Below are 23,567 nucleotides of genomic sequence, written 5' to 3' on the forward strand. Positions count from 1 at the left end.
CTTCTCAATTACTTGGAACACAAAGTTCCCACAAGGACCACCACAAGATTGGTGTCTCTTGCCTCAATTACAAGTGAGTTTGATCGAAATGAAGAATCAAAGAAGGAAAGCACGATTGCAAAAAGAGCCAAGCGACAAGAGCGACAAATAACACACGAATCACTTTCTCTCTCAAGTCACTAATCACTAATGATCTCTTTTCTCAATTGTGAAACTTGGAGAGATGGAGGCTTTGAATGTGTCTTGGAATGAATTGCTAGCTCTTGTATTGAATGTTGAAGGTTGGAATGCTTGGGTGGAGTGAATGGAGGTGGTTGGGTTGGTATTTATAGCCCCCAACCACTTCCTAGCCGTTGCTCCATTCTGCCGACCGCGGACGGTCCGCCCGCCTGGTCCGGACGGTCCGCGCCTGTAGATCAACGGCTGAAAATGCAATGGTCAGCAGTAACGGCTATATCAACGGCTATATTGCATTTAATGCGTCATCAGATGTCAGATAAAGCCTGGCGCGGACGGTCCGGTCGTGCACCCCGGACGGTCCGCGCGGACGGTCCGGTCGTGCACCCCGGACGGTCCGCGCGGACGCTAAAATTCATTTTACCGAACCCGTCACCTTCGGGTTTTTCGGTTCCTCACCTACCGGACGGTCCGCGCCTGAGGCCGGACGGTCCGCGCGAGGTCACAGACGGTCCGCTCTTCTCCTCCGGACGGTCCATAGTGCAGACTCAGATTTTTGCATTGGTTCTGTCCGAGGGTCATCCTGGTGGTGCGGACGGTCCGCCGCAAGGGCCCGGACGGTCCGCGCTTGGCCTGTTTTTCCAAAAAGCTTCTCCTGTCCGGAATAATCTACGGTATTCCGGACAGTCGATTTAGTATGTTTGTAGATGAACCTTTGGCACCTGTAGAACGTATATTCTAGAGCAAACTAGTTAGTTTAATAATTTGTGTTGGGCAATTCAACCACCAAAATCAATTAGGAAATAGGTGTAAGCCTAATTCCCTTTCAATCTCCCCCTTTTTGGTGATTGATGCCAACACAAACCAAAGCAAGTATAGAAGTGCATAATTGAACTAGTTTGCATGAAGTAAGTGCAAAGGTTACTTGGAATTTGGCCAATATAAATACTTATAAGATATTCTTGGATTGTTTCTTTCATTCTTAATATTTTGGACCACGTTTGCACCACATGTTTTGTTTTTGCAAATTATTTTGTAAATCCTTTTCGAAGTTCTTTTGCAAATAATCAAAGGTAAATGAATACGATTTCGCAAAGCATTTTCAAGATTTGAAATTTTCTCCCCCTGTTTCAAATGCTTTTCCTTTGACTAAACAAAACTCCCCCTAAATGAGATCCTCCTCTTAGTGTTCAAGAGGGTTTTGATATATCATTTTTGAAATACTACTTTCTCCCCTTTTTGAACACAATAGGAAACCAATTAATAATATTCTTGGAAACACGAAGTTTTTGAAATAGGTGGTGGTGCGGTCCTTTTGCTTTGGGCTCATACTACTCTCTCCCCCTTTGGCATGAATCGCCAAAAACGGAATCATTAGAGCCCTTTAGAAGTACTCTCTCCCTTTGGTCATAAATAAATGAGTGAAGATTATACCAAAGATGGAGTCCTTGTGCTCATGCTTTCTCCCTCAAGAATGGAGAGTGACTTGGAGCGACGGCGAAGGATGAGTTACGGAGTGGAAGCCTTTGTCTTCGCCGAAGACACCAATTCCCTTTCAATACACCTATGACTTGGTTTGAAATAGACTTAAAAACACATTAGTCATAGCATATGAAAGAGATATGATCAAAGGTATGTAAAATGAGCTATGTGTGCAAATCAACAAAAGAAGTTCCTAGAATCAAGAATATTGAGCTCATGCCTAAGTTTGTTAAAAGTTTGTTCATCAAGAGGCTTGGTAAAGATATCGGCTAATTGATCTTTAGTATTAATGTAAGAAATCTCGATATCTCCCTTTTGTTGGTGATCCCTAAGAAAATGATACCGAATGGCTATGTGCTTAGTGCGGCTATGCTCGACGGGATTATCCGCCATCTTGATTGCACTCTCATTATCACATAGAAAAGGGACTTTGGTTAATTTGTAACCGTAGTCCCGCAGGGTTTGCCTCATCCAAAGCAATTGCGCGCAACAATGGCCTGCGGCAATGTACTCGGCTTCGGCGGTGGAAAGAGCGACCGAATTTTGCTTCTTTGAAGCCCAAGACACCAAGGATCTTCCCAAGAACTGGCAAGTCCCTGATGTGCTCTTCCTATTGATTTTGCACCCCGCCCAATCGGCATCCGAATATCCAATTAAATCAAATGTGGATCCCCTAGGATACCAAAGCCCAAACTTAGGAGTATAAGCCAAATATCTCAAGATTCGTTTCACGGCCGTAAGGTGAGCTTCCTTAGGGTCGGCTTGGAATCTTGCACACATGCATACGGAAAGCATAATGTCCGGTCGAGATGCACATAAATATAGCAAAGAACCAATCATCGACCGATAAACCTTTTGATCAACGGACTTACCTCCCGTGTCGAGGTCGAGATGCCCATTAGTTCCCATGGGTGTCTTGATGGGCTTGGCATCCTTCATCCCAAACTTGTTTAGAATGTCTTGAGTATACTTCGTTTGGCTAATGAAGGTGCCCTCTTGGAGTTGCTTCACTTGAAATCCTAGAAAATACTTCAACTCCCCCATCATAGACATCTCGAACTTTTGTGTCATGATCCTACTAAATTCTTCACATGTGGATTCGTTAGTAGACCCAAATATAATATCATCAACATAAATTTGGCATACAAACAAATCATTGTCAAGAGTTTTAGTGAATAAAGTAGGATCAGCCTTGCCGACTTTGAAGCCATTAGCAGTAAGGAAATCTCTAAGGCATTCATACCATGCTCTTGGGGCTTGCTTGAGCCCATAAAGCGCCTTAGAGAGCTTATAGACATGGTTAGGGTACTCACTGTCTTCAAAGCCGGGAGGTTGCTCAACATAGACCTCTTCCTTGATTGGTCCATTGAGGAAGGCACTCTTCACGTCCATTTGATAAAGCTTGAAGCCATGGTAAGTAGCATAGGCTAATAATATACGAATGGACTCAAGCCTAGCTACGGGTGCATAGGTTTCACCGAAATCCAAACCTTCGACTTGGGAGTATCCCTTGGCCACAAGTCGGGCTTTGTTCCTTGTCACCACACCATGCTCGTCTTGCTTGTTGCGGAAGACCCACTTGGTTCCTACAACATTTTGGTTAGGACGTGGAACCAAATGCCATACCTCATTCCTAGTGAAGTTGTTGAGCTCCTCTTGCATTGCCACCACCCAATCCGAATCTTGAAGTGCTTCCTCTATCCTGTGTGGCTCAATAGAGGAAACAAAAGAGTAATGTTCACAAAAATGAGCAACACGAGATCTAGTGGTTACCCCCTTATGAATATCGCCGAGGATGGTGTCGACGGGGTGATCTCGTTGGATTGCTTGGTGGACTCTTGGGTGTGGCGGCCTTTGCTCTTCATCCTCCTTGTCTTGATCATTTGCATCTCCCCCTTGATCGTTGCCGTCATCTTGAGGTGGCTCATCTCTTTGATCTTGTCTTTCATCAACTTGAGCTTCGTCCTCATTTTGAGTTGGTGGAGATGCTTGCATGGAGGAGGACGGTTGATCTTGTGCTTTTGGAGGCTCTTCGGATTCCTTAGGATACACATCCCCAATGGACATGTTCCTTAGAGCGATGCACGGAGCCTGTTCTTCACCTATCTCATCAAGATCAACTTGCTCTATTTGAGAGCCGTTAGTCTCATCAAACACAACGTCACAAGAAACTTCAACTTGTCCAGTGGACTTGTTAAAGACTCTAAATGCCCTTGTGTTTGAGTCATATCCTAGTAAAAAGCCTTCTACAGTCTTAGGAGCAAATTTAGATTTTCTACCTCTTTTAACAAGAATAAAGCATTTGCTACCAAAGACTCTAAAATATGAAATGTTGGGCTTTTTACCGGTTAGGAGTTCATATGATGTCTTCTTGAGGATTCGGTGAAGATATAACCGGTTGATGGCGTAGCAAGCGGTGTTGACCGCCTCGGCCCAAAACCGATCCGAAGTCTTGTACTCATCAAGCATGGTTCTTGCCATGTCCAATAGAGTTCGATTCTTCCTCTCCACTACACCATTTTGTTGCGGCGTGTAGGGAGAAGAGAACTCATGCTTGATGCCCTCCTCCTCAAGGAAGCCTTCAATTTGAGAATTCTTGAACTCCGTCCCGTTGTCGCTTCTAATTTTCTTGATCCTTAAGCCGAACTCATTTTGAGCCTGTCTCAAGAATCCCTTTAAGGTCTCTTGGGTTTGAGATTTTTCCTGTAAAAAGAATACCCAAGTGAAGCGAGAATAATCATCCACAATAACTAGACAGTACTTACTCCCGCCGATGCTTATGTAAGCAATCGGGCCGAATAAGTCCATGTGTAGGAGCTCTAGTGGCCTGTCGGTCGTCATGATGTTCTTGTGTGGATGATGGGCTCCAACTTGCTTTCCTGCCTGACATGCGCTACAAATCCTGTCTTTCTCAAAGTGAACATTTGTTAGCCCTAAAATGTGTTCTCCCTTTAGAAGCTTATGAAGATTCTTCATCCCAACATGGGCTAGTCGGCGGTGCCAGAGCCAACCCATGTTAGTCTTAGCAATTAAGCATGTGTCGAGTTCAGCTCTATCAAAATCTACTAAGTATAGCTGACCCTCTAACACACCCTTAAAAGCTATTGAATCATCACTTCTTCCAATCCTTTGACCAAACCTTGTTTTCCATCCCCGAATGTGATTGCTCGTTGGGAATCTTGGTTTTTCTCATAGGAGAACATCCTTTTCTCCCCTGTCATATGGTTTGTGCACCCGCTGTCGAGTATCCAACTTGAGCCCCCGGATGCATAAACCTACAAAACAAGTTTAGTTCTTGACTTTAGGTACCCAAATGGTTTTGGGTCCTTTGGCATTAGACACAAGAACTTTGGGTACCCAAACACAAGTCTTAGACCCCTTGTGCTTGCCCCCAACATATTTGGCAACTACTTTGCCGGATTTGTTAGTCAACACATAAGATGCATCAAAAGTCTTAAATGAAATGCTATGTTCATTTGATGCACTAGGAGTTTTCCTTTTAGGCAACTTAGCACGGGTTGGTTGCCTAGAGCTAGATGTCTCACCCTTATACATAAAAGCATGATTTGGGCCAGAGTGAGACTTCCTAGAGTGAATTCTCCTAATCTTGCTCTCGGGATAATCGGTAGGATACAAAATGTAACCCTCGTTATCCTGAGGCATGGGAGCCTTGCCCTTTACAAAATTAGACAATCTTTTAGGAGGGGCACTAAGTTTGATATTCTCTCCCCTTTGGAAGCCAATGCCATCCTTGATGCCAGGGTGTCTCCCATTATAGAGCATACTTCTAGCAAATTTAAAATTTTCATTCTCCAAGTTATGCTCGGCAATTTTAGCATCTAATTTAGCTATGTGATCATTTTGTTGTTTAATTAAAGTCATGTGACCATGAATAGCATCAACATCAATATCTCTACATCTAGTACAAATAGTGACATGCTCAATAGTAGATGTAGATGGTTTGCAAGAATTAAGTTCAACAATCTTAGCACGCAAGATATCATTATTATCTTTAAGATTGGAAATTGTAACATTGCAAACATCTAGTTCTTTAGCCTTAGCAATTAAATTTTCATTTTCTACTCTAAGGCTAGCAAGAGAAATGTTCAATTCTTCAATCCTAGCAAGCAAATCATCATTATTATCTCTAGGATTGGGAATTGAAATATTACAAACATGTGAATCAACCTTAGCATTTAAACTAGCATTTTCATTTCTAAGGTTGTCAATCATCTCACGGCAAGTGCTTAGCTCACTAGATAGTTTTTGACATTTTTCTACTTCTAGAGCATAAGCATTTTTAACCTTAACATGTTTCTTGTTTTTTTAATTAGAAAATCCTCTTGGGAATCCAAAAGGTCATCTTTTTCATGAATAGCACTAATCAATTCATTTAATTTTTCTTTTTGCTCCATGTTAAGATTGTCAAAGAGAATACGCAAATTATCCTCCTCATCACTAGCATTATCATCACTAGAAGACTCATATTTAGTGGAGGAGTTAGATTTAACCTTCTTCCGTTTGCCGTCCTTTGCCATGAGGCACTTGTGGCCGACGTTGGGGAAGAGGAGTCCCTTGGTGACGGCGATGTTGGCGGCGTCCTCGTCGTCGGAGGAGTCGCTTGAGCTTTCATCGGAGTCCCACTCCCGACAAACATGGGCATCACCGCCCTTCCTTTTGTAGTACCTCTTCTTCTCCTTTCTTCTGCCCTTCTTGTCGTCGCCCCTGTCACTATCACTTGATAATGGACATTTAGCTATAAAGTGACCGGGCTTACCACACTTGTAGCAAACCTTTTTGGAGCGGGACTTGTAATCTTTCCCTCTCCTTTGCTTGAGGATTTGGCGGAAGCTCTTGATGACGAGCGCCATTTCCTCATTGTCGAGCTTGGAGGCGTCTATTGGTTGTCGACTTGGTGTAGACTCCTCCTTCTTTTCCTCCGTCGCCTTGAGTGCGATGGGTTGAGCTTCGGATGTGGAGGGATCATCAAGCTCGTTGATCTTCCTCGAGCCTTCGATCATGCACTCAAAAGTTACAAAATTCCCGATAACTTCCTCGGGGGTCATTTTAGTATATCTAGGATTGCCACGGATTAATTGAACTTGAGTGGGGTTAAGGAAAATGAGAGATCTCAGAATAACCTTAACCACCTCGTGGTCATCCCACTTTTTGCTCCCGAGGTTGCGCACTTGGTTCACCAAAGTCTTGAGCCGGTTGTACATATGTTGTGGCTCCTCCCCTTTGCAAAGCCGGAACCGACCGAGCTCCCCCTCGATCGTTTCCCGCTTAGTGATCTTTGTGAGCTCATCTCCTTCGTGCGCGGTTTTGAGCACATCCCAAACCTCCTTGGCGCTCTTCAACCCTTGAACTTTGTTATACTCCTCTCTACTTAAAGAGGCGAGGAGTATTGTTGTTGCTTGAGAGTTGAAGTGCTCGATTTGGGCCACCTCATCTTCATCATAGTCTTCATCCCCTACGGACGGTACCTGTGCACCAAACTCAACAACATCCCATATACTTTTGTGGAGCGAGGTTAGATGAAATCGCATTAAATCACTCCACCTAGCATAATTTTCACCATCAAAAGTTGGTGGTTTGCCTAATGGGACGGAAAGTAGAGGTGCATGTTTAGAAATGCGAGGATAGTGAAGGGGGATCTTACTAAACTTCTTACGCTCTTGGCGTTTAGAAGTTACGGAGGGCGCATCGGTGCCGGAGGTCGATGTTGATGAAGTGTCGGTCTCGTAGTAGACCACTTTCCTCATCCTCTTTGGCTTGTCCTTACTCCGATGCGGCTTGTGGGAAGAAGATTTTTCCTTCTTCTCTTTGTGGTGAGAAGAAGATTTCTTCTCCTTCCCTTTGTTGGAGGAGCTCTTCTTCTTCTTCCTCCTCTTGGTGCGGGACTCTTCCGATGAAGTGCTCCCGTGGCTTGTAGTGGGCTTTTCGCCGGTCTCCATCTCCTTCTTGGCGTGATCTCCCGACATCACTTCGAGCGGTTAGGCTCTAATGAAGCACCGGGCTCTGATACCAATTGAAAGTCGCCTAGAGGGGGGGGGGGGTGAATAGGGCGAAACTGAAATTCTCAAATTTAATCACAACTACAAGCCGGGTTAGCGTTAGAAATATAATAGAGTCCACGAGAGAGGGTGCAAAACAAATCGCAAGTGAATAAAGAGTGAGACACGTGGATTTGTTTTACCGAGGTTCGGTTCTTGCAAACCTACTCCCCGTTGAGGAGGCCACAAAGGCCGGGTCTCTTTCAACCCTTACCCTCTCTCAAACGGTCCCTCGGACCGAGTGAGGTTTTCTTCTCAATTACTTGGAACACAAAGTTCCCACAAGGACCACCACAAGATTGGTGTCTCTTGCCTCAATTACAAGTGAGTTTGATCGAAATGAAGAATCAAAGAAGGAAAGCACGATTGCAAAAAGAGCCAAGCGACAAGAGCAACAAATAACACACGAATCACTTTCTCTCTCAAGTCACTAATCACTAATGATCTCTTTTCTCAATTGTGAAACTTGGAGAGATGGAGGCTTTGAATGTGTCTTGGAATGAATTGCTAGCTCTTGTATTGAATGTTGAAGGTTGGAATGCTTGGGTGGAGTGAATGGAGGTGGTTGGGTTGGTATTTATAGCCCCCAACCACTTCCTAGCCGTTGCTCCATTCTGCCGACCGCGGACGGTCCGCCCGCCTGGTCCGGACGGTCCGCGCCTATAGATCAACGACTGAAAATGCAACGGTCAGCAGTAACGGCTATATCAACGGCTATATTGCATTTAATGCGTCGTCAGATGTCAGATAAAGCCTGGCGCGGACGGTCCGGTCGTGCACCCCGGACGGCCCGCGCGGACGCTAAAATTCATTTTACCGAACCCGTCACCTTCGGGTTTTTCGGTTCCTCACCTACCGGACGGTCCGCGCCTGAGGCCGGACGGTCCGCGCGAGGTCACAGACGGTCCGCTCTTCTCCTCCGGACGGTCCATAGTGCAGACTCAGATTTTTGCATTGGTTCTGTCCGAGGGTCATCCTGGTGGTGCGGACGGTCCGCCGCAAGGGCCCGGACGGTCCGCACTTGGCCTGTTTTTCCAAAAAGCTTCTCCTGTCCGGAATAATCTACGGTATTCCGGACAGTCGATTTAGTATGTTTGTAGATGAACCTTTGGCACCTGTAGAACGTATATTCTAGAGCAAACTAGTTAGTTTAATAATTTGTGTTGGGCAATTCAACCACCAAAATCAATTAGGAAATAGGTGTAAGCCTAATTCCCTTTCACTTGGTCCCAGCACACCTGGTGATTATGTTCGCGCCCGGGTCTTGGTGACCCCGAAACCCGGGTGTGACACATGTCGACCTCAACAAAGGAGGTAAGTCCGTTGATCAAAAGGCATACCGGTCTATGATAGGGTCATTGCTTTATTTATGTGCTAGTAGACCGGATATTATGCTTAGCGTATGCATGTGTGCTAGATTTTAATCCGATCCAAGGGAATGTCACCTTGTGGCCTTTATGCGAATTCTTAGATATTTAGTTGCTACGCCTTGCTTCGGGATCTGGTATCTAAAGGGGTCTACCTTTGACTTGATTAGATACTCAGACTCCGATTATGTTGGATGCAAGGTTGATAGGAAGAGTACATCAGGGACGTGCCAATTCCTAGGAAGGTCCCTGGTGTCTTGGAGTTCTAAGAAACAAACCTCCGTTGCCTTATCCACCGCTGAGGCCGAGTATGTTGCCGCAGGATAGTGTTGCGCGCAACTACTTTGGATGAGGCAAACCCTCCGGGACTTTGGCTACAATCTGAGCAAAGTCCCCCCTCCTATGTGACAATGAGAGTGCAATCCGCATGACGGATAATCCTGTTGAACACAGCCACACTAAGCACATAGACATTCGGTATCACTTCTTGAGAGACCACCAGCAAAAGGGAGATATCGAAGTGTTCTATATTAGCACCGAGAACCAGCTAGCTGATATCTTTACCAAGCCTTTAGATGAGAAAACCTTTTGCAGGCTGCGTAGTGAGCTAAATGACTTAGATTCGCGTAACTTGGATTTATTTATAACATACATGTGTTTTATGCCCTTGATCATGTTACATTTATTCAATTTGTTGCTTACTCTTGGTGCTCAAGTTGTGCAAGGGATCCCCGGACCTCACAAGTCCGTGTGTGAATGATGCACATATCTAGGGGGAGAAGTGCTACAACCTGACCCTTTGAAGACTAACCTTTGTGTTTAAGTGTACTTGATATAGTCTCAAAGGTGGATTGAAAGGGAAAGGTGAACTTGGACCATGCAAAGACTTCCACTGCACTCCGGTATTAGTGTACTCACCTCCAAGTTCATTCTTATGATCTTATTGCCCTTTTTGCTCTTAATTGACATTTTGGTGAGGCAATAGGGTTAAAGGGCCAATAATGATCCCGTTTTGGTGTTTCATGCCAAAGGGGGAGAAATTAAGGCCAAAGCAAATGGATCAGCTACCACTTGAGAATTTTGAAAATAGTAGAGTTAGAGTTAGCAGCTTGTTCGCTGCGGCTTGCTGCGGCTGCAATCCGGCTGCGGCTACGGCTTCTACAGTATTTTTCTCTCTATGGATTGCAGCTGCAGCAGTCCAAACAGCTGCAACAGTGTCGGCTTGTAGCCAGCCGAACACGCCCTAGAACTTTTGATTTGTCAAAATACTCTTATTGTCAAAAATTTGGTCTCTTGTGGGGAGAATTTATGATTATGGGAAAAGGGGGAGTTTTTGGATCTTGATCATTTTCACTCTTGGATTATCTCTCTTAATGCCCAAACAAGTGAGTTTGACTTAGAGATAGGAAAATGAATTTGATTTGCAAAAACAAACCAAGTGGTGGCAAAGAATGATCCAAATATGCCAAATTTGAGTCAAAAATAATTTGGTCTTCAATTTCAATCAATGTTGCATGTTTTGCATTGCTTTTGGATGCGTTGACATAAATCACCAAAAAGGGGGAGATTGAAAGGGAAATGTGCCCTTGGGCCATTTCTATTATATTTTGGTGATTAAGTGTCCAACACATACTAAGTGAGTTGAGTATATGCCAAATGAAAAAAGAAGTGCAAATCATGTAACAAGGTACATTTCTTGACTTAGTACATTGTTTTGAGTACTAACATGTTTTGTCTAAGTGCTAGAAACAGAGAAAAAAGAAGAAGAAAAGGGCTTGGCTCTAAGCAGCCAACATTCAGCTCAGTCTGGCACACCGGACTGTCTGGTGGTGCACCGGACAGTGTCCGGTGCGCTAGGCTGGCTTCCGGCGAACTGGCCACTCTCGGGAAAGTTTGGCGGCGTACGGCTATAATTCACCGGACTGTCCGGTGGTACACCGGACTGTCCGGTGAGCCAACGGTCGCCAGCGCAACGGTCGGCCGCGCGATCCGCGGGCGACGCGTGGCCCACGCCAACGGTCGGCAGGGGCACCGGACTGTCCGGTGTGCCAACTGCCACGGCGCTGCAACGGTCATCTACGCCAAATTAGTAAGGAGATCCGCACCGGACATGCTACAGTGTCTGTCCGGTGGTGTGCCGGACTGTCCGGTGCACCACCCGACAGAAGGAAACTTTGGCCTTCCTTGTTGGCCTCCAATGGCTCCTAGCTGCCTTGGGCTATAAAAGGGACCCCTATGCGCATGGAGGAGTCACCCAAGCACACTCTAAGCATTTCAAGACTTCTAGTCCTCACTTTCACGCAACCGTTCATCGTTCTTGAGATTGGAGCACTTTTTGAGTTGTAAACTCCCACACGTGTTTTGTGTGCTCATCTTCTCACTTGTGTGCATGTTTGTGGTGTGGATTTAATTCTAGTGTGCGTTGCTCTTCCCAACCTTACTCCGTGCTTTCATTGTGATCTTTGTTGTAAGGGCGAGAGACTCCAACTTGTGGAGATTCCTCGCAAACGGGAAAAAGAGATAAGCAAAGAAAAGTCGTGGTATTCAAGTTGATCATTGGATCACTTGAAAGGGGTTGAGTGCAACCCTCGTCCATTGGGACGCCACAACGTGGAAGTAGGCAAGTGTTACTTGGCCGAACCACGGGATAAAATCGCGTCTCTTGTGTTGATCTCTTTGTGATTGTCTTGGCCACAAGAACTCGCTTTGCAACTACTTAGTCACACTAACATTTGTATAACCAAGATTTGTGGCTATTAGTTGTTGAATTTTACAGGATCACCTATTCACCCCCCTCTAGGTGCTCTCAGTTATCTCTGGAATATTCCCACTTGGTGGGTTATGGCGGGTTATTACAACGTAATCAATTACAGACATGGGCAAACCCTCTATCAGCCCCATCAGCGCGACGGCCTGTGGGTGGGACCCTGTGATATGGACCGAATTATATATGGCCCCCTTTTACAGTGGAAGATTACAACGCATGTCCTTCTTCGATGGTCTTCGCCCCGTCTTGTGCGGGCGAAGATAGTGCCTGAGTCTTCACACATGCGTTGACCTTTGTCACTTCACACTGTAGTTCGATCCTTAGGCCTTCGTGGTCTTTAGTCTTTAGTACGCTGGCGTGGGATTCTCGAGCGAGAGGGACGTTTCGCCTTCGCCCAACAACTAGCAGAAGCAAGATGCGCGCATATTCAGGATTAAAAAAAACTAGGCGTCCAAATTAAATCTCCATTTAACACTAATGAACCAAGCTTTATTTAAATGAAAATAAGAATACTAGAAATTATTTACCTTGTTTTTGCTCGGACTCTAAGATGAATATAGTTGTAATAAATATATAATGAAGTTTTATTATTACATAAAAGTATGATTTAGGCCCTATTTGAAAACAACCTAGTTATTAAAAATCATGTTTTAGAAACTGACTTATAAAAAACGATTTATTGTGTTTGAAAACACTTCAATTTTTATAAACTAATTATAGTTAGGACATGCTAGCTTCTCGATTTTTAAGATAAGAAATTGAGAATCTAGTTTCTATAAACTCGGTTTTCATAAATCAGTTTCTTAAAACTGACCGTTTCCAAACAACATCTTATTTACGTTGTTTTATAAATTATAGGTTCTCATTATACATTTTTGACAAGCCTCTGCTCTAATTGTTAGGTACGCGCGCGATGCATGCAAGGGTCCTGGACTCCTTTACACATGGGCAGACCCAGTGGCTGTTATGGATATGCCTTCGACTACTCTAAAATTTGGTAAAAAAACAAACTACTCTTAAACATTTACGTCCAAAGAAACAAATATATGCAACTTGCACCTAATTTAACGAACTAAATGCATTATGAGATATTTTAGTTATCTTTTAATCTTGCATCGAACTAATGTAAATTAGGGGGTGTTTGGTTTGTAGGGACTAAACTTTAGTCCATCCACTTTATTCCATTTTAGTTCTCAAAAAGTTAAATAGGGAAACTAAAATAGAGCTTTAACTTCCATATTTAGTAATTTAGGGACTAAAATAGAATGAAATAGAGGGACTAAAAATTAGTCCTTATAAACCAAACACCCCTTAGATATATATAGCATCAAATCATACATGATATTACATATCATTTTTTTATCTTAGACTATCGTAGGTTGAAATCCTGGTCCGCCACTGTCTAGACATGACAAGGACAACAAACCCAGCGTTCTGATCTGATAGAAACTGAATCCTGAACATTATAGCTATAAGCAAGTTGTGTGCATAGTCAGTTTGTTTTTTTTCTTTTCAAATTTGCACAGGGACCTCGCGCGCTGCGCCTACATGAGCTGGTGCGCGACAGTCTGAGTATACATGGATGTAGGACTCTATAGGATGGAAGTGAACAGAACTTCACATGCACGCACATCAAGTGGTTGGTCGACAGAAGTCGGTCAGACTCAGACAGAAGGGTACGTATAGCTTAGCTAGCTGAAGCAAGCATGCATGCAGCATGGTGCAGATGCAGATGGTCCACGAACACATATGCATGGGACGCCCGATGCATGGCCATGGAAGTTGCTGGCTGGCTAGCACCGCCACCTAGCGCGGTTGCGCGCGTGTGTATCCATATATATTACGACGCCATAGACATGGACGTGGATGATGTCTCTACATAATACGCCGTAGTCAGTACGACAGTGAAGTATGCCACCGTGCCACGCCTCTCGGTCTCTGGATCTCTCTCCACACGGACGAATATATAATGTGTGCATGCATGCATCAACATCCAAGAATTGTGGCTTTGGTATTGCCTGGTCCCTCTTTATGGGTGCAGGCCGGACCTAGCTTGGACGACATTGTTTGTTGGGGACCGACCGATCGAGACGCACGGAACCGCGCTCACTGTTCTAGATCATAGAAAGTGCCATCAGTATTGATTTGGTGGCAAAACCCGATACCATAACGGATGCTAAAGAGTTCAAAGCTACCAACCAGTAATAAAGTGGATTTTTAGTGTCGATTTTTAACATCGGTCGACACTAAAAGACCTTTTGGGACTGTATATTATCAATCACCACTAAATCTCACTTTGGCACTTGTTGGAATTCAATCAAAACTAATGCCAGTAAGCCAGTTTAAAGTCTTTTCCCTGGGTGACTATATTTAGGGCCTATTTGTTTGAAATTATAATCTATCCAGATTATATAATTCATGTAAATAATCCGCTTATAAATAAACAACCAAATTATATGTCCAAATTATATAATCTAGAGCCTAGAATATGATAATCTCATAACCTTCTCAAAAGAAGCTTAGTTATTTAAGATTTTTTTTGATAAAAGACCAATTACAGAGAACCTGCCATTCTTATTTCCTTCACAAATCGCACAACACTTGTTCTCCCCAACCGCGCACAACAACACTTTACAAACAAGGACATTGTTGTCTTTGCGTATCAAATAATACTAATCTGTATACATATAATCTGGACTACCAAAAAACTACATACAAATCATAATCTCCATATATAGATTATACTCTAAATTGTACAATCTAGATTAAAATTCAGGTTATAAAATTTATAAGATGAAACAGACATGCCTTTACTCGAATCTACCTAGGCACGATGCATCCATAACTGGTGCCCATAACCATTGTTTAAGGTTTCGGTTAGTTGATGACATTGAAAACAAGCTGCTATATATGAACTATCATAGTAGATATTTCTAGTCTAGGAATTAGGGCTGGAAATGAGCCGAGCGGAGCTCAACTCGGCTTGGTGTGGTTTGGTGCATGACCGAGCTCAGCTCACGAGCCACGCCTTGGTAAATATATTTGCATTATATATTAAATTAATAGTATTTAAGTATGGAATATAAAATCATTATGCAATATTATGTTATGTGTAATCTAAAATTTTAGTTGTCATATATTCATCACCAAAGACTAAGAAACGAACCAATGATTCATTATTATAGTGCAGATTGATTAGTTTAGCATAGCTCGCGAGGCAAAACGAGCTAGCTTGGCTCGGCTTGTTTCACCAATGAGTCCAAAAAGGCTTGGCTCGGTTCGCTTGAGGGTCGCGAGCCGCTCCGAGCCATTTCGAGCTTGAGCTAGCTCGCGAGTCTCAAACTTAAGGGGTGTTTGACACTGCTCTGGGTTCCAGCTTTAGCGTGAAGTTATGTTGTATAATATAATTTTAAACAGTTTTAAAAAATACTTTTAATCTAAATAACAAACAAAATGACTTATATAAATGTCTTCTAAAAGTTTATAATTTTAGCTTCACGATTTTTCTGAAGCTTCTAATGATATGTCTCATCGATTTTACTAAAATTTGTAAAGCTAAAACAATCTCAAACTCGGCCTTATTTTACAGCCCTATCAGTAACGATATCGTGGATATTAATTTAGGATGCACAAGAGTGCTATCACTCAGTCAGGTTGTCCAAGTGCTATGGGCTTTTGGTCCACATAAAAGCGTCCCGATGTGCCGCAAACCTCTGCTCGGCCCAATTATGCCACCAGCCTGAACACCTCCATCCTTCTTCTCGGGGAAAAAATGAATAGACCTCCGCAGACCACGCCGACCAACGGCCAGGACGCGCGCTTTTGCGCACGTCAGAGCCTATCACGCCGGCTGCACCCGGTCCACCACCATTGGTCGTGTGCCGCAGCCGCGACCGCGACCGCGAGCCCGCGAGGATCCCCACTCTCTCGCTCGCTCTCCTCACAGTCACACACTCGTCTCGAGCGCCGCCCGCCGGCCCCAAACTTCCAAGCAAACCCTTGGCGCCGTCCACGGCCATGGATTTCCGCCGGCCGCCACGCTCCTCGTCGGGCGGCGTGGAGCCCAAGATCCGCCAGGTCGGGTTCTTCACCCCGGACGCCTCCGCGCCGTCCGAGCTCCTGCCCCCCTCTGCCGCGGTCCCGGCGCCATCGTCACAGCAGAGGTCGGCCGGGGGGTCGCCGCCGGCGTCTGAAGACCTCTCCCCGGCCGACTCTCCCCCGTCATGATCCCTCCCCCGCGCCACGTCGACAACCTCGCCCCGGGCCCACCCTCCCCCGCGGTCCTCGCCACTTCCGCGCCGGTGCTTTCGTCCCCGCGCCTCAACGTTGCGTCCGAGATCGGAGACAACGACTCCTGGCCACGCGTGCCTTCTGCTGTGGAGCTAGGTAATTTTGTGACTCTACCAAATGATGGGAACAGCCTAGACTCTTAACAGACTGCTGTTAGTGTGAACATACTCGAACATAAATAATCTGTAATATCTAGATGTAGTCTTATTAGTGAAATGTTAGTACCTGAAATGCTTTTGTAAAACAAAATTAAGAAGGGAGATTTAGGACTTACACACACATAATTGGTATAACAGCCATGCTTCGGGAGACTTACCCAATAACCCAACCCATGGTGGGGGTGGACTGTTTTTTTTAGATAGGCCCGTACAGTCTCACATTGTTGCTGCCAAATTTGAATATAACCTCTGTTTTGTTGGTTTACCTGGAGCTGTTTGTGCATGGAGAGTATATTAGACCATGTCCACTGTTACCTTAAAGGATGTTAGACTTAAAAACCCTCTACTTGATACCACTCATGTGGGAGGGAGCCTTCGACACTGGATCTGCCCTCTATGACATATTGAGCCAAATGAAAAGAAACATTCATGATGACACGATGAGGGATACCTACTTCTCTTGTATTCTCTACCGCTTTTTTCCATGAATCTTCGTACTGCCAGGTGCTTGGGCTTGCGGGAAGCAACAACTTGCTGTCGGTTGTGCTTGTGCCTCTCAAGTGTGGTGAGGAGGGAGCATGTGAAGAAAAATGTTTGTTTTTTTAAAATTTGCTGACTCAATTTTTCATCTGAGTTGGATACCTAATAGGACTCTATCTAGCTGAAAATTTATAGCATAAAGATTGTTTAGGGATGTATGAATGAAAACCAGAAAGCTGTAGTTTTGCTGTTTTTTTGTATGTTAATTTTGGCTTAATGGTTAATATCTATTAAATTTGTTGAGAAAATTATTTGACAATTTTATTTATATATGTGCACATAAGTTTGTTACAGAAGAAAACAAGCGTTGGTTTGGCTGAAATACAGAATGATGGTGCTCCAGCCTCCATTCCACAAAAGCAGAAAACCTCAAAGGCAGAGAGACGTGCAATTCAGGAGGCTCAACGTGCTGCTAAAGCGGCAACGAAGGAGGCAGGTAATTATCATTCATGACAGGGTTTTGTGGAGCAATGCTTGAATCACAGAAAGTCTCAGCATGTCCGACTGTTTAATTTTTGTTTCTTGGCGTAGGTTTGGTGGTAGAAAATGTTCCTATGAATATGTTCAACTTTGTTATGATGATCTTGCATGAGTGTAATGCAAGCAGAGCTTCGAATCATATTTTTCACATTAGCTTGCAATAACAGATAAATCAGGAAAATCTGCTGGTGCTGCAATCTCCAAGCAAGCCAAGCCAGTAAAAACTGTTCAGAAGAAAGATGTGCCCCAAGCTGCAAGTACAGTTGTTTCTGAGAAGAAGGCTACTGAACGTCCTCCAGAAAGAGAAAGAAAGTTAGATGCTCCTCATCCCCGCATGCAGTTTGATGATGTGCATAAGGTGGAGAAAGCAAAAAAACGTGCGGTAGTCAACCAATCAGAAGCTCGAAATAGAGTTGAACTGTTCAGGCATCTTCCTCAGTAATCGCATGGCACTCAGCTTCCTGACCTCGAATCAAAATTCTTTCAACTAGAACCAATGCATCCTTCTGTATACAAGGTAACTGTTGTGTTTTAAACTTACCCTGACATTTATGTACTATTATAGATCTCAAGCAGGATTAGTCAATGATCTATTCTTCACCCACGTAAAAACTTCATGCATTTGGAGTAGGACTAAGGTGTAGGAAGTTATGCAACATGCAACAGTTGGGCTACTCCTACAGATACAAGGATAGTTAATCATAGATGAAACAGTCATTGCTGCCTTACTAACCACTGGATGTTGGATTACCTTGCTCTCCTAATCCTAAGAATTTTGACCTTAGCCGAAACTCAAGACACCCTCAACTTGTTTTGGGCTTGAAATGTGTCATGTATCTGCACCTAAGTTGTCTGTTTTACACAATTCAGACTTTTTTATCTTTTCAATATCCATAAATGTGGATAGTGTTAAATATGTACACATGCCAAAGACTTTGCATAATACGCTCATATGTGTTCTAGATCTATATACAAGAAGAATGCTAAAGATAATCCTTCTTTGCACAAGCGCTAAGCCACTAAGGCTTATATTTTGTTTTTGATTCATTATAATTTTTTTGGGAAATCTTAGTTAAGCAGAGTTCCGCAAATGTAACTTTGGTGTACATATATAGTAGAACTGTATTTCCCAGATGAGTAACCCTGTTTGTCTTCTGCACATTATTGATTCTAGAAAATCTGTTCCTTGAGATCATTTCAGCATGTCAGCCTCTGAACTTTAATCTAAGCTATATATTGTGTTGTAAATGTTTAATGATGTATGGTGATGCCTGTTTACTATTGAGTTGTACTCTGGTCAAATTATACCATTTTTAGGCCGAGGCAAAACTAGCTTGCAAGCCAGATTTATGTTATTATTGACTTATTGTTGTTGATTGCATAGATGTTTGGTTGTGCTGACTTCTGAGTAGTAAATAAAATACCTAATAAAAACTAAACAAACCGATTATTGTCTACAACAACAACAACAACAACAAAGCCTTTTTGTCCCAAGCACGTTGGGGTAGGTTAGAGATGAAACCCCGTATGAAAACCTCAGAGCTCAACCCCCAAAGAAAAAAAGGGGAAACAAAGGCAAAGGAGAACCGAAAAACGACGAAACGGGGAAACACATAAAAGAGATAAAACCCACGAGAACCAGCAAGATCTAAATGGGCACAAGAAAAGGTCAAACGATTAAAGAGGAAAAGCGAAACTATAAATCAAGGTTCTGGCACGTGAATTGCACACTTCCACCCCTTCCTATCTACGGCGAGCTCTTTATCAATATTCCACTCCTTCAGGTCCCTCTTCACAACCTCTGTCCACGTCAAGGTTGGTCGACCTCTACCTCTCTTCACATTCTCGGGACGCCTAATTATTCCGATATGCACTAGTGCCTCTTCAGATCTTCGTTGGATATGTCCAAACCATCTCAAACGATGTTGCATAAGCTTCTCCTCAATTGGCGCCACTCCTACTCTCTCTCGTATATCATCATTCCGGACTCGGTCTCTCCTTGTGTGGCCACATATCCAGCGCAACATACGCATCTCTGCCACACATAGTTGTTGGACATGTCGTCTTTTAGTGGGCCAACATTCTGCTCCATACAACATAGCCGGCCGGATTGCTGTCCTGTAGAATTTGCCTTTTAGTTTGTGTGGCACCCGGGGGTCGCATAAGACACCCGCCGCTTGCCGCCACTTCAACCATCCATCTTTAATTCTATGACTGACATCCTCATCGATGTCTCCATCCTTCTGAAGCATTGATCCTAAGTAACGAATAGTGTCTTTTTTGGGTACCACTTACCCATCAAGACTAACATCGCCATCTTCATACCCCATGGCACTGAAATCACACTTCATATATTCCGTTTTAGACCTACTAAGCCTAAAACCTTTTGCTTCCAGCGTCTGCCTCCATAATTCCAACTTTTGCGAAACACCACTCCTACTCTCCTCAATAAGTACCACATCATCGGCAAAAAGCATACACCACGGTATATCTCCTTGTATGTCCCTTGTGACCTCATCTATCACCAAAGCGAAAAGATAAGGGCTCAAAGCCGACCCTTGATGTAGTCCTATGTTAATTGGAAAGTCATCGGTGTCCCCATCACTTGTTCGGACACTTGTCACAACATTAGTGTACATATCTTTAATAAGATTAATGTACTTTGTTGCTACTTTGTGTTTTTCCAAGGCCCACCACATTACACTCCTAGGTACTTTGTCATAAGCCTTCTCCAAGTCTATAAAGACCATATGCAGGTCTTTCTTTTGTTCTCTGAATCTCTCCATAAGTTGTCTTAGTAAGAAAATGGCCTCCATAGTTGATCTCCCGGGCATGAAACCAAACTGATTTTGGGTCACACTCGTCATCTTTCGCAGGCGGTGTTCAATGACTCTCTCCCATAGCTTCATTGTATGGCTCATGAGCTTAATTCCACGGTAATTAGTACAACTTTGAACATCTCCTTTGTTCTTGAAGATTGGTACTAATGTACTCCGCCGACACTCGTCGGGCATTCTGTTTGTCCGAAAGATGGTGTTGAAAAGCTTAGTCAGCCATACTATCGCTATGTCTCCAAGGCATCTCCATACCTCGATAGGGATACCATCAGGGCCCATCGCCTTTCCTACCTTCATCCTTTTTAGCGCCTCCTTAACTTCATATTCTTGTATCCTTCGTACAAAACCCCTGTTGTTGTCATCGAATGGTTCGTCCAATTCTATTGTAGAACTCTCATTCCCTCCATTGAACAATTTGTTGAAGTACTCCTTCCATCTGTTCTTGATCTCTTCATTCTTCACTAATAGTTGGTTTGCTTCATCCTTGATGCATTTGACTTGGTTGACATCCCTTGTCTTCCTTTCACGAATCTTGGCCATCCTATAGATATCCTTTTCTCCCTGCTTTGTATCCAACCGTTGATAAAGGTTGTCAAAGGCTTGACCCCGGGCTCTACTAACCGCTCGCTTTGCAGACTTCTTCGCTATCCTATACTTCTCTATGTTTTCCGCACACTTGTCATGATGTAAGCGTTTGTAGCAATCTTTCTTCTCCTTGATAGCCTTTTGGACATCTTCGTTCCACCACCAAGTGTCTTTAACTTCCCTTCTGTTTCCTTGACTCAACCCAAACTCTTCTGAAGCTATCTTTCGGATGCACACCGCCATCTTCCTCCACATGATATTTATGTCTCCCTCTTCTGCCCAAGGGCCCTCCTCGATAACTCTCTCCTTGAAAGTTTGGGCCACATCCCCTTTAAGCTTCCACCACTTTGTTCTAGTGACCTTGTTATGCTTATTCCGTTGTAAACGAATCTTAAAACGGAAGTCAGCTACGACAAGCTTATGTTGGGTTACCACACACTCTCCAGGTAAAACCTTGCAATCTAAGCAGGCATGTCTGTCCTCTTTTCTCAAGAGGACGAAATCAATCTGGCTAGTGTGTTGGCCACTAATGAAGGTCACCAGGTGGGATGTCCTCTTCCTAAAGAAAGTGTTTGCTATAAACATGTCATAGGCTAGGGCAAAGTTCAGGATTTCCTCTCCTTCTTGATTCCTAGTCCCAAAGCCGAAGCCTCCATGCACACCCTCGAAACTGGTGCTAGATGTACCCACATGGCTGTTGAGATCTCCTCCTATGAAGAGCTTCTCGCCAACTGGCACACTACTAACCATGTCCTCCAGGCCTTCCCAGAACTCCCTCTTTGAGTTCTCATTAAGGCCTACTTGAGGAGCATACGCGCTGATAACATTGAGAACCAAGTCCCCAATGACCAGCTTGACTAGGATGATTCTATCTCCTACCCTCTTAACATCTACTACCCCATCTTTAAGGCTCTTGTCGATCAAGACGCCTACTCCATTCTTGTTTGTTGCAGTCCCCGCGTACCACAACTTGAAGCCTGTACCTTCCACTTCCTTCGCTTTCTGTCCTTTCCACTTGGTCTCTTGAACGCATAAAATATTTACTCGTCTCCTCACCGCAACGTCAACTATTTCTCGTAACTTACCTGTTAAGGAACCTACGTTCCAACTACCTACACGAACCCTAGTTGGCTCGACTAGCTTCCTTACCCTTCGCACCCGCCGAGGAGGATGCAAAGACCCTTGCTCATTTTCCACTACACCCGGGCGCCGATGTAGCGCGCCACTAAGGATGCGACGACCCGATCCTTGCTCACTTATCACCGGCTCCAGATCAAGAGACGGCGCGTCACTTAAGGGGTGACGGCCCGGCCCTTGCTCATTTAACACCATACCCGGGTTCCGATATGGCGCGTCGCTAAGAGGGTTACGCCCCAACGATTTTCTTTGTGGTTTCATCTCCATAAGATTTGGCTGGTTTTTACGTTGGTTTGCCGGACCTAACACAACCCTCCTCCTTTACCGGGCTTGGGACCGGCTATGCTGAAACGACTCAAGGAAGTCTTCCAATCAACATAGGCGGAGTTAAACCGATTATTGTCTATTTTGGCAAAATCCGATTAACTCATCTGAACTTTTACTACATTTCAGGTTGGGCTCCAATATTTATCTGGTGAAGTATCTGGTGGTAATGGTCGTTGCATAGCAATGCTTCTTGCATTCAGAGAGGCAATAAAAGATTACACTACGCCTCCAAATAAAACTCTCGGCAGAGATCTTTCTGCAAAAATCAGTAGTTATGTGTCATTTCTTATTGAGTGTAGGCCTCTTTCAATCAGCATGGGCAATGCTATTAGGTTTCTAAAGAGCAGGATTGCAAAGCTGGCACATGCATTGTCAGAGTCTGAAGCCAAAACTAGTCTTCAGTCTGATATTGATCGTTTTATAAATGAGAAGATAGTTCTTGCAGATAAAGTTATTGTCAGCCATGCCATCACAAAGGTCAGAGACAATGATGTCTTACTGACATATGGATCATCATCAATTGTTGAAATGATTTTGGATTATGCTCATGAACTTGGGAGGAACTTTCGAGTTGTAGTAGTAGATTCTCGCCCAAAGCTTGAGGGACAGGGATTGCTGCAGAGCTTAGGCCCTGTTCGTTTGCATCGGATTACACCCGGAATCATTTCATCTAAACAAAGTTTATATAAATTAGAGAAGCAATCCGATTAGGAATTATTCTGACCTATCAATCCGGTGGAAACGAACAAGACCTTAGTGGGAAAGGGCATCAGCTGCACATACACACACATAAATGCCATCTCATACATCATGCATGAAGTAACTCGAGTCTTGTTGGGTGCCTCTTCAATATTATCAAATGGGACAGTTTATTCTCGAGTTGGGAACTTGGGACTGCATCGGTTGCCATGGTGGCACATGCATTTGGAGTTCTAGTTCTGGTTTGTTGTGAGGCATACAAGTTTCATGAGAGAGTGCAACTTGATTCTATATGTGCTAATGAGCTTGGTATGGATATTTTATCGTTTATGCATCGCAAATATAGGTTTCCACTCACGCATGAGAACTACTTGATGTGAGTTTTCTTACTCAGGCGATCCAGATGTCATTTTGAAAATTCCTGGAAAGGCAGAGGACCATCTTAAGAACTGGACAGACAATGCAAATCTCCAATTGCTAAATTTAACGTATCTTTCTGAATTCTATATACCAGTCATTCCTTCTGGTACTATTCTTCTCGGTGTAAATAATAATGCACATCTAATAGGTATGATGCCACCCCACCTGATTATGTGTCGATGGTCATAACAGACTATGGAATGGTAAGATATGTATGCTTCTCACTATAGTAATCTTCTAGGTTA

The 23,567-nt window shown here is 43.8% G+C and overlaps 1 protein-coding gene across 1 annotated transcript; it reads left to right on the top strand.

Moving 5' to 3' along the window:
- The first annotated feature begins 15,625 nt into the window (after positions 1-15,625).
- Positions 15,626-23,259, top strand: LOC100217034 (translation initiation factor eIF-2B subunit delta). The gene is given in 6 exon segments (XM_008666870.3): positions 15,626-16,050; positions 16,053-16,235; positions 17,132-17,145; positions 17,147-17,273; positions 17,485-17,834; positions 22,330-23,259. Coding segments are annotated over 6 exon segments (1,443 nt in total). The 5' UTR covers positions 15,626-15,866; the 3' UTR covers positions 22,915-23,259.
- Positions 23,260-23,567: the final 308 nt, after the last annotated feature.

This window comes from Zea mays, chromosome 1 (assembly GCF_902167145.1).
Source record: "Zea mays cultivar B73 chromosome 1, Zm-B73-REFERENCE-NAM-5.0, whole genome shotgun sequence".
Taxonomy (NCBI): domain Eukaryota; kingdom Viridiplantae; phylum Streptophyta; class Magnoliopsida; order Poales; family Poaceae; genus Zea; species Zea mays.